The sequence below is a fragment of the Pimephales promelas genome, chromosome 6 (assembly GCF_988280905.1).
Source record: "Pimephales promelas chromosome 6, fPimPro1.hap1.1, whole genome shotgun sequence".
Lineage (NCBI taxonomy): Eukaryota > Metazoa > Chordata > Actinopteri > Cypriniformes > Leuciscidae > Pimephales > Pimephales promelas.
In genome coordinates this window covers 30699877-30716039 of record NC_142774.1, presented here as the reverse complement: position 1 = coordinate 30716039, position 16163 = coordinate 30699877, and the positions used below count along the sequence as shown (strand labels likewise).

The 16163-nt window shown below is 37.0% G+C and overlaps 1 protein-coding gene across 1 annotated transcript in view; it reads right to left on the bottom strand.

Annotated features, from left to right (window-relative positions):
• The window catches only part of klhl5 (kelch-like family member 5), a 41381-nt gene extending 39982 nt beyond the window's left edge, over positions 1 to 1399 (bottom strand). Inside the window, exon 1 of the mRNA XM_039691645.2 lies at positions 543 to 1399. Within this exon, the coding sequence (XP_039547579.2) occupies positions 543 to 1093 (551 nt within the window). The 5' untranslated portion in view covers positions 1094 to 1399. The remainder of the gene's footprint in view (positions 1 to 542) is intronic.
• Positions 1400 to 16163: the final 14764 nt, after the last annotated feature.

Genomic DNA, 16163 nt, shown 5'->3' with positions numbered 1-16163 from the left:
ATAAATACAAATATTCAATGCAATGTCTCAGTTAATATAAATGTCATGAAAGCATCATGTTATCATATCATCCTTAATCATATCTAAATTATGATTTTACTAGATTTCATATCAACTGCCCAGTTAAATGCATTAAATACTCAACATCATCATGACATTAAGGTGTGAATGCATTCTCTTTTCACCAACACCAACTGTGTTCAGCACAATTGACACAAGACACAGCCTAATAAATTCCACAAATACACTTTACACAAAAAAGACGCTAAGAAAATTCTAAAGATCTCACATTTAAGGGAAAATAAATGCAAACACATTTTACTGTCTGTAAAATGTTTTTGACATCCAGTTAATTATTTGAATATGCCATATGCACTATTTATCATACAGAGAAAGTGTGAGGAAACAAAAAGGAGGGCTCGTGGTAACAGTTTAATCTTAATAGAGAACAGCTGGCGATGCATCTGTTGTGAAGTGGTACCAGTTCGGTACAAGCGCCCTGCTGTGTTCGACTGGAACCACACCAGTAATACTTGCCATACCTGCACGAGCTGGAGTCAGACTCCACGTTATTATTGTTCTCCTCGTCTCCAGGGCCAGGGACGTCTGATACACGCGTGGGCTGCTGCTTCTGCGGCTTCTGCTGCTGCTGCTTTTGCTGTTGCTGGAGCGGCTCCAGGCTCTCGCTGGAGCGCGAGTGAGCCGGGAAGACCCAAGGCGCCGACGGGGTGCTCCGGCACTCCTGCTGGCTCATGGACCGAGGACACGCAGATGCATTAACCACCACTGCCGCCGCTGAGAGCCCACTGTTTGGACCCGAATCCGCAAACTTTCGATTGTTGTTAATGTTGGAGGAAGAGTTGCCGTTACTCGAACTGGCACCGGCAGCGCCGCTGGGGCTATTGCAGCCACCGAGGGAGGGCTGATCACCGCCGGATGAGGTCCCCCGGTTGCTACCACTGCTGCTGCTGCTGCTGAAGAGATCTCCCGAAGGTTGGTTACCGGGAGAAGGAGGAGATACAGGGTGGCCGAACCATCGCCAGCGGATGCGCAAGATCTGTTTCACGTCAAAGTCTTTCCTGGGATTCGACATGCCCGAGACTCCGGTAACGGGAGACGCGGGGAAGGAACAACGAGCCTCGTGATCCGTGATTGTCTTGGTAACGGAGCACGCGAGCGCTGCTGGCGAAGATCACGGAGGCGACGAGTAGTGAGTGAGACTGAGACCGAGTACGGAGGGGAAAGGAAAATACACACCTCTCTCTCTCGTGCGCGCGCTCTCTCACTGTGTTGGAAGAGTCAAACACGTAATTTGTGCGGTAAAACCTCTACGTAGGCTCCATCAATAGAAAGAAAAAAATATAAGGTAACATCTGTCAGCCAAATGTCAATTCAATGAACCTTTTTGGCATGACTATTCATGGTATGATAATGACATTTTTGGAGTCTATATTAAAGATGTAATGGAGAATCAATGACTTAAAGGTGCACTTTATATTATTTTTCTAATTAAAAAGTTTTGCAAATAAATAAATTAAAATTAAATTAAAACTAACTAAAATTATTCTTTTTGGAGATGAATTCACAAACTATTGTGGTAAATGGTAAATGATTCTAATGTCGGTTCATGGTCAAATTCAAAATTACATGCAGGTAAACAAATAAAATATTTCAAATATATAATTTTATTTTCATCCTCGATACCAGTTTGCACGCAGTGCTTGTCTTGTTGGATTTAAGTGCTGCTTTTTTTGATACAATTGACCATAGTATTTTTGTTGCATCGGTTGGTTGGCTGGTTGGAAAAAGTGGGTAGGCGTGTCGCCTTGCAGTGGTTGGCCTCTTATCTTAAAGATAGAACCTTTCCAGTAGACACAGGGAAGTCTTCTTTGTCATCGGTTCCCCTATTTTGTGGTGTGCCCCAAGGGTCCATTTTAGGCCTGCTTTTCTTTTCACTTTATATGCTGCCATTGGGTGTCATTTTTGAGAAACATAGGATATGTTGGATGGAAAATAATTTTCTACAATTAAATGAAAACAAGTGTGAAATTTGGATTTTAGACCCATCTGTGTCTTCATCTCCGTTTACTTTAGGTTTTATCCCCGTCAGTGTTCAGCCTCACGTAAGGAATCTTGATGTTACATTGGATTTGACACAAAATTTTGAAAAACAAATCAGCTGGTAAAGTGCAGTTTCTTTCATTTGAGATCGATTGCGAAAATAAAACAAAAGATTTTTTGGCTCCAAAAGATTTAAAGAGTGTAATCCACACCTTCGGTACATCACGTCTGGACTACTGTAATTCCCTGTACTGTGGTCTGCCTCAAACTACAATTTCTCGCCTGCAAATTATCCAAAATGCAGTAGCGAGACTTCTTACCGGTACAAAAATGAAAGATCACATTTCTCCTATTTTAGCGATTTTACATGGACTTCCTGATAAGTTCAAAATCGTTTTTAAAATTGCTGTTTTGTGTATAAGACTCTATCTGGTGTTGCACCAAAATACAAACGTGACATTCTGAGTCCGTACACTGCCCAAAGAACTCATAGGTCTTGTAATCAGTTGCTTTTAACTGTCCCACGTTTTCATTGTACCACTAAGGGTGGTCGGGCCTTCTCTGCTGTAACACCTAAACCTTTGCTGTGAGGTCTGCTCCTTCATTAGCTAGTTTTAAATAGTCTCTTAAAACGTATCTATTCTCTCTGGCTTTTGATTTGATCACTATTGATCGATTTTATACATTTACTATTTGGATTGTATTGAGTGTAATGTGTTTTTATCTGTACCTGCCTTGTTTGTTTTTATGCTTTTTTATTTTCACATTGTACGGCACAACTTTGTGGCTTTTAAATGTGCACTAGAAATAAAATTTGACTTGACATGACTTGACTTGCCTTGATATAATTTAATTTCACCATTTCATTTTTAGCTTTTCATCAAAACCACAATTTGGGAAACCCTATTCTACAAAAATGCAATATTAATTGGAGTGGTCACCTCATGGGCGGAGCCATGGGCATTTACTGGAGAGGCTGTGCACTGCAGGGCCAGTGGGAGGAGCTTGACGTCCAGCTCCACCTCACTGTATGTAATGGGTGGAACTAGATGGTCCAACGACACCCTCATCCTTTTAAGTCCACAGAGGTGGATCTGGACTAGGTCAAGCTCCACCCATTAAATCAAGAGAAGGGGAGCCATTGTCCTCGAACTGGGATTTACGCGCTTGGTGAATCTGCAGCGATCAGGTTGTACAGTTGTCATGTGGTAAAAGAAGGAGCTTTCAGAAAATTCCCAGTTTACCAGTTGTATATATGAGAGGACGTGGGCACTTTTTACAAGTTGGAATCTCGTAACGCACATTTTGTTCGGAATCGCATACTCACTTGTCCATTTTAATAGGTACTTTTAACAAGATTCCTGCGGTGTGAGTCAAGTCATGACTGTTGGGTTCTTCATGTGTGTAGTGTAAATGTAATTTGGACACATTCAACATTGACATTTTTTTATGCATATTTGGTGGGCGCAAAAATTGTTCCTGCATACCCCTCTGACACTGGGTAGTTGCGCCCCCTGACACCCACACAATCTTTTTTAAGGTAAGCCTAAAAACAACTTTGCACATCAGCAAAGATTCCACTAAAACTGTTCCACCAGCATCACCCCCAGAGTCTCAAGGTAACCTTTATTTTCACCACACTTTAAAAATTTGTACCTTGACAAAATACACCACATTGCTGTTTTTAGCACACGCATCCCTCTCAAATGTTATACGCCTGTTGATTCCTTGACCTCACTCAGTCAATGGAAATACAAGACAACCACTCTACACAATCAATACCACTCATTAAGTCCAATACCGCTTACATAATGCAAATACAATGGACATGCAAAAGGATGATGAGAGAAATTAATGGCAGGAAAATGTGAGAGAAATATTGTGAACAAGAGAAACTGAGCTATGAAGTGTGAAAGAGTTTTAACAAGTCAATAGATGTTTGTAGAATTTCACTTTAACAGACAAGGATGCAAAAGGAGTCCATCTGCCACACAATAGAGTCCATAAATGACTGTATTGTTTTCTGCTGTTCCATACATCCAAAGAAAGAAAGAAAGGGAAGGAAAGGGAGGGGTTTGGTTCTGTAGCTTAAGTGTTTTCCTTGCCACAAACCTGTCTTTAATTTATGTTCTGTGCAAGAGTGAATGTGATGCCACCATGGCAGACTGCATTCTGTGTGTGTGTGTGTGTGTGTGTGTGTGTGTGTGTGTGAGAGAGAGAGAGAGAGAGAGAGAGAGAGAGAGAGAGAGAGAGAGAGAGAGAGAGAGAGAGAGAGAGAGAGAGAGAGAGAGCCATGCAAACCACAACAGAGAGCTGGAATTTCTACCTGCTTTTGTAACATTATTCACAGATGTTGGCTCTAAGGGCGCATTAAATAAACGCAGCCAGACCCACGTGCCCTGAGTGCCACTGACAAGCAGCACAACATTAGTATACTAGTGGAAAGGAGACCAGGATTCTTTCATTTTATCATCATGTCCCAGAAAATTACTGGTTTAGAGCTGAACCATTCTCATCGGGCAACCAAATACAAACCACATAATGCAAAAGAGGCAGATTTTAGAGCATCTTACCCATAATGCTTCCCAAATATAGCTTATGCCTGAAATAAGTGCTTTCCCTGAAAGATCTGCAGGGTATAGGAATAGATCCCCTAAAAATAAAAATAACGGATGGGGGAGTGATCTGTCATTATTTACTCACACTCATGTTGTTCTACTTTTTTATGGAAGTCTTCCATTGATGTTTTGAAGAATATTTACACTGCTTTCTTCTATGCAATTAGAGGATGCATGCCGGTCCCCTCCCCCCTTACAAAAAATAAGTATACTTCAAGTTAATTTTATTAAGTATACTTAAGTAACGTTCAAGTATATTTTTAAGTATTATTTGTGTATACTCATATACTTGTAGTCTACAATGTACTTGTAGTAAGTAAACTTAAATACTTTTTATATAGTAATTAAATAGAGTAATTAAATAGTCCTCAATACTACTTGGGATTAAATTGGCCCACTTTTTAGTATCTATAAATTATACTAAATGTACTAAAAGTGTAACAAGTAAACTTTAAGTTCACAACTACGTTTCTCCTTTGTACTGCATCTGTACTTCAAGTGAACTTATAAGTATACTAGTTTACTATTTTAATACTTGTGGAACTTTTTTAGTGTATGAAAGTACACTCTCTCAGTAAACTACTTGTTTGGTCGTTTTAAACAGCAAGTATACGTGTAAATTGTCTTTAAGTGAACATAACATCATCCTTAAAGTTTACCATATTATTTTTGCATACTACTTTATACTAAGTTACAGTATGTTCCTACTTAGGTATTAAGTTGTTACATTGTAAACATTTAATTGAAGCTTCATTCTTTTTTATCAACAATTGAATGTGGTTAAATTTAATAATAAAACAATATTTTGAAACAATGTAAGTTTATTAGACTATGTAAAACTATGTGGAAAAAAAGTAGTTAATAGGATACTCATTCAAAAGAGTAAACACAACTACAATAGCTACTTAATTATACTTTTAAGTAGGCCAATATCTCGATCAAAATATTGAGTATAGGCCAAATATACACTTTTCTGTCAATACAAGTCAAGTATACTTAAGTGCAATTTGAAATATTTTTCTGAGAAGTACAAAAAAAGAAGACTGAAAGTACTTTCAGTTTAAAAGTAGTATACTAATAGCACACCTGAATAAACATATTTTTCGTGAGGGCTGGCAAGTTCCAAAAATGACAATAAAGTGATCTACAAAAGTGATTTGTCATGTTGATCGAATTGTGATCAACTGCATTTTTTCTCTTGGACCTCTAATTTTTAATGAAAATGTAATAACTTGATCTTCTGGTGACCTATGCTAGACTTCTCCAAAAATCATTTAATCTGCTTAAACCCCACCCCTTTCTTAAAGGGATACTCCACTTTTTTGGAAATAGGCTCATTTTACCACTCCCCCAGATTTAAACAGTTGGGTTTTACCGTTTTCGAATGTATTCAGCCGATTTTCTGATATTAAGAAGAATATCAGTAACCAGACAGTTTCTAGTCTCATTGATTTCCATAGTATATGAGTCAACGAGACCAGAAACTGTCTGGTTACTGATATTCTTCTAAATATCAGAAAATCGGCTGAATACATTCGAAAACGGTAAAACCCAACTGTTTAACTCTGGGGGAGTTGTAAAATTAGCCTATTTCCCAAAAAAAGTGGAGTATAACTTTAAGAATTGTCATATTTATTGTTGTTTGATGAATTTTCCCAGGCAAAACCCAGTCAATAATAATCCAATTTCAACAAGAATCTAAGCGATAACGAATTTTGTGTGAGGGTGAAGGATTTATTTCATTTCGGAAGAAAAGATCTGTCACAGTTACATCTCATCTCAAATCTCATTCACCCACAATCAATCTTGCTGTTTCACAATAAGTTATAAGAGACATGAGCACCAATGCCATTTAACATTAGTTATGACTGCATGATCTAAAACCTTTACTATCTGGCTTCAAAAAGGCTTTGGAATATTGCACACTAGTCATATTTTATTAAGCTTTTTTAATTCATGGTAAATATGCTTTAGTATGAAAAAAGGAACTATGTATATTCTTCAAAACATATCCTTTTGTGTTCCAGAGAAGGAAGTAAGGCATACAATATGAGAGTGAGGAAAATAATGACAGGATTTTAATTATTGGGCGAGCTGTCACTTTAAAGGAATGCATGTGGCATGCAGTGTGTATGTGGGAGGAGATTAATTCCAAGGAGGAATTTAATGTTGTCCCAGAGTGCTTTGTTCCCTGACAGCAATGCTGCACTCCTGTCAGCTGGAACGGAGACTGCAGTGCGTGAAAACACAGGTCTCAGGCCAGTAGTCACACTAGCTTCGAGGAGAGAGTCAATGGTGACCCTGTGATGGTCAAAGCTTTATTTCACCCTGATTCAGGTCTGGAGGAAGCAAGCCTGACAGGAGTGTTAACCTCTGTATGTGTGATCATAAATACACACACTCACACACACACTCACGTTCATTCAACACACCGTTGTCACAAAGCGTTATGGCTACGAAACATCATTGAGTGATTGGAAGGATGATTAAGCAATTTATTCTTTATGGCCCCTACTTATTTTCTCAAGGTTAGTCCAATCCGTCTCTCCTTCTCTCCCTCTCCTTCTTTCCACCCCTTGATTTCATTTTTCATCTTCCCCGCATGTAAATCAAAACCGTCCAGTAAATATATCACATGGGCATATGGAAGGAGATTCTGGGCAGTCTAATTAAACTATCGCATGATTCAGCATTCCTTGAGGTGTGAAAAGAAGGACTGCTGTAGGACTACAAACCTGCACACATGCAACATACACAGGTGATGAGATATGTGTGGTAAACAAAAACTCTGTTTCTCTGTATATAACAATAATGTGAATGTGAATGGATATTGGCAGATGTGGATGGATGCAATGAATACAGCCACTACAGAGACTATATTACAGTTACGTTCTCATATGTTTTATATATTTTAGATAGAATTATAACATTTAAAAAGTGACTTCAATAAATTGAATATATTTAACCTATAGGAGCCAATTCTATTAGTGTACATTACAATGTAGCAGATTTTGCAGCCTCATCTCTAATCATGGTTTTTTTTTTTCCGTTTTTTTCCATCCTATAAAATAAACAAAACTTAAATCAATCAATTATATTTTCAACACTGCTTTTAACATGTCCAAAAGAGGGTTAAACAGTGAGACTACAAACGTGTATGTGGAGAAAAGACAGCAGGATGGGTTTTACAGCAGACTCCTCATTTCCTGTCTTTCACACACACACACACACACACACACACACACACACACACACACACACACACACACACACACACGCACACAGTAATGTCTGTATTGTCTCATCAGGTTATGCTATGATACAGATTTCCACACTTCAGTTCAGCTGCATCCATCATTAAACACACACACACACACGCACAAACCCACACCCCCCACACACACACCACCTACTTACACTCACATACCATGTAATCTCATCCCTGAAACCCCAAACTGAACCAGGCTGAGAGGTTAGAAATCTCATTTCTTTGATTCATGTCTGCAACAGTCGTGGGAGGAAATATGTTTCATTCCTTAAGAGAAAGGAACTACACACATCTGACACACATTTCCCAGAAAGTATTACATATACAACAGTATGCATTCCACAAAGCGTGATGATAATATGTGAACATTTCTGTTTTACAAAAAGCCACATATACGCACAAACATCTTACTGTTCGTTTCTAAGTATTCTTCCTGCTCTGGTGCATTCATATTTCCTCTACTGCCAGTGGATGAAATTAAAGGACAGATCCGGATGGGGGCACACACACACACACACACACACACACACACACACACACACACACAAACACTCCATTCACTCTAAACTCATCAGCCAGGCCGTTTTCACCAGGCCCATTTAGCACATAGGAATGACATTTTCATCCTTCCTTTTACTGATTCTCATATAGGTCTCCTTTAAGCTGAACAGAAAGCAGTGCGGGAATTGAATGCAGATGGAGGTGATACAGGGGCAAGCCAGCAGGGTGTAGATGCCAGAGGAGATGGACGCGAATGGATTTAAAAAAAAAAAAAAAAAAGAATTTCCTTCTGAAAAAAAACCATTGGCCTGTGGTTAAGAGAAACGAACACATCTGGCTGGCAGACCACCTCCAGAAACAATATCCCTCTTCTTTTTCTTAACATACTGAAGAGCCTGAAAATCCCCAGATGTCTGTTGTAACTCCAGCCCAGGACGTACATTTAAAGACCCATTCCACCCTACATGACACTGACAAAAATTTAGCATGAAACAAACGTTTTTTTGGATATGCGTCATGGAAATACCTCAGTAAAATTATAATATTCGGTATTCTATCACCATGGTACATTTAATTCAGAGACTTTACCATGACAATACCATGTTTTTCTGCAAATGTACTATGGTTATACTATGGTATTCCCAGTCAGAGTATCATTATATCATTGCTTTTTGGTTTAATGATAATACTAGTCTGGGTTTCCGCAAACTGCCTTCCCGCAGCGTGATTTTATTCACGCTAAAAGACTGTATGAATACCATGGTCCAGATTTTCGCCTCATTTAGGGAGCCAATCACAGAACAGGGAGGGAGCAGCAAGACGATGACGACATCTATGCGACACACCGAAGCATAGTTTATTTCTAGCACCGAAGCTTGTTTATTTCTATGGATTCAACATGGCAGCAGACGCGAAGCTACCTTTTGATGCAGCCTTAGATATTGTTCTAAGTAGTTTAGAATGCAAGTTTAGTTTGAAAAAAGAGCAGCTTTTGGCATTAAAATTCGCGAGACCCCAGTCGTTATTGTTGTCTCGCCATTAATCGCCCAAATGGAGGACCAGTACAGGAGGCGGTCAACCTTGGAATATCTGCCGCTCAGCTGTGTCCCGAGAAAGAAAATGCGATAAAGAATTGTTGATACCAGCTTCTGTTCGGCAGTCCCGAGGCATGGATGTGCGCAAAGTGGCAAGTTATGTTAGTCACAGAGTTGTATAGTACCAACCTGCTAGGCATTGTCGTTGAAGAAGTCCATTTAACTTATAAATGGTGAGTGGTATTTATTAATATCATATTGTCATTATGCCTGTAGACTACCTACTGTGGTTGTCACAGTGCTACTAAGTTGTGTTGCTTTTCAATATCAATATACAGCTACTGCTTTAGTAGCATACCTTTCAGCTGTGCACACGTATCCGATTAAAGTTGTTGACACTTTAGTCATTAAAATTAATTTTTACAATTTTTTAATTTGTGAGGTACAAGCGCAAACAATTTCCAATGCAAATAACAACTTCAACATCTATGTTAAATTGTACTTAATACTTGTGTTTTTTCTAATTGAAACGATTGGCTATGATCTACGTACAGGCGCATTTGATAGACATTCTTAGCACCCAATAAACGGAGCCAGGCATTCGTAAACCACGCCTCAAATACGAGAAATTGTGCATGTGGTTCCCAGACCCAAGTCTCAATGGGAATTGGGTCGGGTGTTAGCCAGGCTATGATAATACCATGGTTTCAGGGCAATACCATGTTTTTAGGCATGTACCTGTTCCATATATTAGAACGGCATTCCTACCAATACCATGGTACATGGAATATGGTAATAAGTCAATTAAAAACACATGATCCTTCAGAAATCATTCTAATATGCTGATTTGGTGCTCAAGAAACTTTTCTTATTATCAATATTGAAAAATATTGAAAAATGTGCTGCTAAATAGCTTTTTTTTTCTTTTTCAGAATTCTTTGATTAATAGAATGTCTAAAAGAGCAAGCATTTATTTGAAATAGAAATATTTTGTAAAATTATATGGAAATGTCTTTACTGCCACCTTTGATACATTTAATGTGTCTTTGCTGAATAAAGTCATTCTGACCTCTAACCATAGTAACACTTTGCTATTCTTGGTATTCATACAATTCTACCTAAAAATAAATGCCATGGTACATTGAATATGCTAATGCAGAGTGACATGTTCCCATAGTAACATCATGATATGTGAACATACATGATATACAAAACCATGCTGTACAGTTGTACATGCATCATGGAAATATAATGATATTCTTATTTATGGTATTTGATCTAGGAATAAATAGCATTGTATATGGAATATAATGCAGTATATCATATATAATATGGTGGTATAACCATCTGATGCGATTAGTAATGACACAGTACGTTTTTGTTTTGAATGTGAACAGTGTGTTTGCTAGGCATATGTTTCCTAGGAGACAGATTTGTCCTTAATGTGACTCATGATATTTCATTAGACTGAGACCCTATAAGTGCTGAAGATCAGGAGATCTTGACACAGTTTGCTTTCCATCAAAGAGGGAATAAACAGAAAGGTCTTAAAATGAAATTAATACACAAGCTTAAAACCTCTTGACCCTTAAGATCTAGAGCATCTTCATCATAAAGCACATCCTGAATTATTGAACTCCTACAATGCCTCTCTCTCTCTTTCTCTCTCTCCCAAACATAAACAAAGAAATAAATATTCCTGTCCCTAGTCTTGCTTTACTTGAGTCAAGCCCCAGTCACACACAAAAAAACACACACATCTCCTTTACGAGTCTCCCGAAGGCTTATCGTTTAAGGATCATAAATACTGCTGCAACCTCACACTGTAAATATACAGATCATTCAGGTTTCCCCTCTTCTACCGGCCACGAGGGAAACACACGTGTACAAGCAGGAGAGCTAGAACGAGATTGCGAACACCTTGGGTCTGACCTGCATAAACACACTGATGCGGCACTATAACGCTGAGCACAAATTATGTGTGTGTGTGAGAGAGAGCGAGAAGAGAGAGAAAGAGGGAGAGACAGTCAGGTAAGTGCTGATTTAGCCGTTCAGTTTCTCTGCTCCTCTCAGTCCCATTGCTCACTGTCTTCACTATACTTGAGATACTATTCATAAATGAGATACTATTCATCTCTATATTGCTCTTTCAGTCTGTATGGCTGAAGATTATTTAAATCTATTCTTATGCATTTCTTATGACCAATATATTTGCATCTTTACATCTTTATACTATATATAGAGCAAATTATTTATATATATATATATATATATATATATATAACATTTTTCAGAAAATTTGAATCTTAGATTAACTAAAAAATATATAATTTTATTTTTAAATTATTATTATATTTCTTTATAACATTATAATTAAAAAATTAGTGCTGGGCATTGATTAATCGCTTACAAAATAAAAGTTTGTGTTTACATATGTGTGTGTACTGTGTATAGTTATTTTGTATATATAAATACACACATGTGCATGTATATATTTAAGAAATTTTTTTATTTATATATAATATATTTATATACAATATATTATGTAAAAATATATATACAGTTTACATGAATATATATATATATATATATATATATATATATATTAATGTAAATATATATATTTATATATATATTTTTTTTTTTTTCCTATTACTTTTCTCTGAGACTCCAAAGTGCACATTTGATGAACACTTTACTAACCCATGAGGCCACAGGTCAGTGTTGTCGCAACTGACGCCCCAGTCATTTTTCATGACGGAAGTCCCATGAAAAATGACAACATGCTTCATAGACAGATTTTCTATTAAAGTAACAGATGTATAAAATGTGTAAATAGTTTAGTCAAAAATGTACTGCTAAATTACTTTTAAGACTGTATCTGACCTCTGATCTGGTCTGATTTTACAGTTGATACCTGAATAGATACAAATCACCATCTAAGTTTGCTCTCAAGTCAATTCAAGTTTGTCTTCATCAAGATTAATGACCATAGTTGTAGTCATTCATCCTTGACTGGTCCAAATGACTTGCCTCAATAAGCCTTACAAAAATATTTTAAGGCCAGATTTATATCACAATGACCATATACAGTAAATATATACTTTGCACAATCGAAATTAACTAAAACTATTTTAATTGAGTAAAAAAAAAATTGTTACTTAAGTATTTGAAGTATATTTACACTTTAGCCCCATGATAATAGTGTCAGCTGGGACCTCACGTCTCTCTGCTGGAATTTTGTTTTTAATAAAGATATAAGTGTACAAAAATAGTGTAAAAAATGGTCACGGTGTCATTTACAAATCTGAGACAATGCCTTCACCTTTATGCTCAACCTGTGCATGCGTGTGTGTGTATATATATATATGAAGAGTTCAGATGCAAAAGCCTCTAAATGCCATTTGAAATTTTCTTCTTTAATGATGATTTTTATCAAACTTGTATATTTAAGTTCAGTAATTTCACTTAAATGGCAATGATAATTACCTATTAATTGTTATTTAAGTGAAATTACTGAACTTAAATATACAAGTTTGATAAAAATCATCATTAAAGAAGAAAATTTCAAATGGCATTTAGAGACTTTTGCATCTGAACTCTTCATATATATATATATATATATATATATATATATATATATATATATATATATATATATATATATTCATCCTCTGCTCCCTCTCCATATGTTCACATGCAGAATGGAGAGACAGCGTCAGCACCTTTTCCAAACATACTCAGATGGTCAAAATTTTGTAGTGCGAGGTCATCTTACATTACAGTACATAATTTTGACAGACACTTACGCAATTCCCACTCGATAACAAGATTAGCTAACTAACATTTACTGGCAAACAAGGGAGGAGAGAGAAAGGAGGGGCAAACTTCCCCCGTGTACCAAAAACTCAAAGTTTTGGAGTGTGTGTGTGTGTGTGTGTGTGTGTGTGTGTGTGTGTGTGTGTGTGTGTGTGTGGACTGAGCCTTAGACCATCTGTGAGTCTGAGAAGCCAATTTTCCACCCATGGACCTTCAAAACCAGCAAAGAGAGAGCTCTGCCAAGAAACGAAAGATCTTAATGCCAAGAAAATCCCTTTCCTCTTTCAGTCTGCCATTCAGCCTCCATCTGCCCTGACAGGCACCGTTGTGTTTAGACAGCTCCCTGCCATCTTTCATCATCTGTCCCTTGTCTGCGTTTCAGTCCACAACACTGAGACGCGGCAATTAACAAATTAACACACTAACCACAAAAGTGTGATTCGTAAAATTTAATACAGGAATTACTGAACTCCGTGAGCCTTTATATAGGTATATGTAAGTAAAATCGGGTTGAATTTGAGACAAGGAACTCTAAAAACATGCCATATGATGGATGTGGTGCTGGAAAATGGCTTTCATGTGTAAATATATATTGACTTTCATGTAAAGTCATTTTGACAGGGCATGTTTTCTTTTTGTTCGTGGTCTTTCTGCCACCATTTAGTCACACAACAGTCACTGGATTCAAACACATAATAAGCACCACAGTTCAATGTGTCGGAGCCTTTTCGCCATCTTTACGATATGTGAAGAGAGGACAGGAAATGACACAACAAGAGAAGTGGGTGGTGGGTGATAATAATAGGTATAGGCTGCACAAGTTAGCATTTTTTCTGTTAAAACTGTCTGCAAATTGAAATAAAATAAAAGCTATTGGGGCCCCATTTATAAAGATCAAATAATGATCCTAAATGTAAATGCACGACATGTTTCTATAATTTATAAAATGTCTATATGCACAAAAAACGTATTCCTAAATGCTTGTCTCTTTGTAAATCGCAGTTCACCTTAAATTCAAGCGCAATGTGTACAAGCGCATTAACTACATTATAATTGGGTGGTAGACTATTGCTGTTGTTGTTATATATTATTAATCTGTGTAGTATTATTTTCATGTTATCACTGTGAAGTTGCTTTGATACAATCTGTATTGTAAAAAGCGCTATATAAATAAATGTGACTTGATTTGACTTATGTTGTGTTGTGATGATGTTATTATTATCATTTTCAGGAAGCCATTAATACAAATTAAGTCATTTTTGTGATAAAATATTCACAGAGCAGTTATGCTCATATATGTGCACATATAATTACATTATATTGTGAATGTGATTGCTTATTTGTCTTTACATTTTCATAAACTATGCTGAATTTATTGGCAATCTGGCCAAAAACGTTGTTATTATTTATCCATATGACTATAAAATAATTATAAATGAAAGATTTTTTATTATTATTTTTTACTAAATATTAATATTGCAATATTTCACTGTAAAACTTATATATTGCTGTAAAATATATATATTTTTTATATATATATTTATATTTTAGTAGAAATAACCTTCTCTGTTGACAACAGCCGGACATTTCAAGTTTAGGAAGATGGTTGGTGCATTTAGTGTTCCCAAATGCACATTAAATGGGACACAAACTCACAGCACTGCAGAGACAGTTTGCATGGGAGTTACTCTGAGAAACACACACTGAAAAACTGGAAACAACTGATCATGCATGAGCTGCTCGCGTGTAAATGAACACAGTTACGTTTCATTCTGAAACATGCAGCTCATGTATTTCATTAAATCGCAGCCTTTAGCCATATAACGCAATTTCAGTATTATCTCGACTAGTGCAGCCCTGTACAAGACAGATCTGAACCTACAATACTCACATGAAAACCAAAGCTCAATGTTTTAGAGTACATGCACTTACTGCCAAATCAACACTTTTATGTACTAATATACACTAACCACAAGGCCACAGTTCTAGAGGAGGGGGAGGGGGGCAGATTTCTTTGTTTGCATAGCAATAATCAGGCTGAGTTTTTAGACAAAAACCTGACAAGGAAAAATCCATAAAGATATTTCATAAAGAAATCCACAGTCCTAGATTACCCCGTGAAATACAATGCAAAGAACGTCTATTGAACGACTGTCTGCTTTATTGAACCACGTTTTTGATGACTGAACAAATGCAGAGGACCAAACACACCAACATTCGCTCACAAAGGTCACCTTAAAGCCTGCTGAATTGATCAGAAAGAGAGAGAGAATGTGTGAGGGAGAGAGAGAATCTGACTCCAGAGGACGAAGTACATCTACTGCTGCAGTGACCTACTGAATAAAACCACTCAGGCAAATGATGTGTGCATGGGGTAAAAACTGCATTACAAACCACTTTCCTCTTCTAAGATGGGACTGGAACTTTAGGGAACAATACCCTAACTTACTAAAACACTAGCATGAATGCTGTATCTAAACAACAAGCACTGAAACAGGCAGTTGTGCCAATTAATGATGCATATTATAGTTTTGTATGTTATATGGTGCAGAGTAGTCCCTGCTGGGACAGATTAGTCATGAGCTGTCATGGAGGAAAACATGAACCCTAATGGCTGCACATCTGTCCAGTGTTAGTGACAGCGGTACTGGAGACAGAGTTCACAGTAAACTAGAAGAGCAGTGGCAGTTTGAGTTATGATACTCTCTGGGGGGGGGATCATAATATCATAATCATAATATCATAATTTATCTTAATCAAAGTATTCATAACTCAACAAAAGTATTCAATTCGAGTGGGAATGCTGTAACCTGTTAATATGGTGACAAAATACATTTCCTTTAAGAAGTAATATCTGAAAAA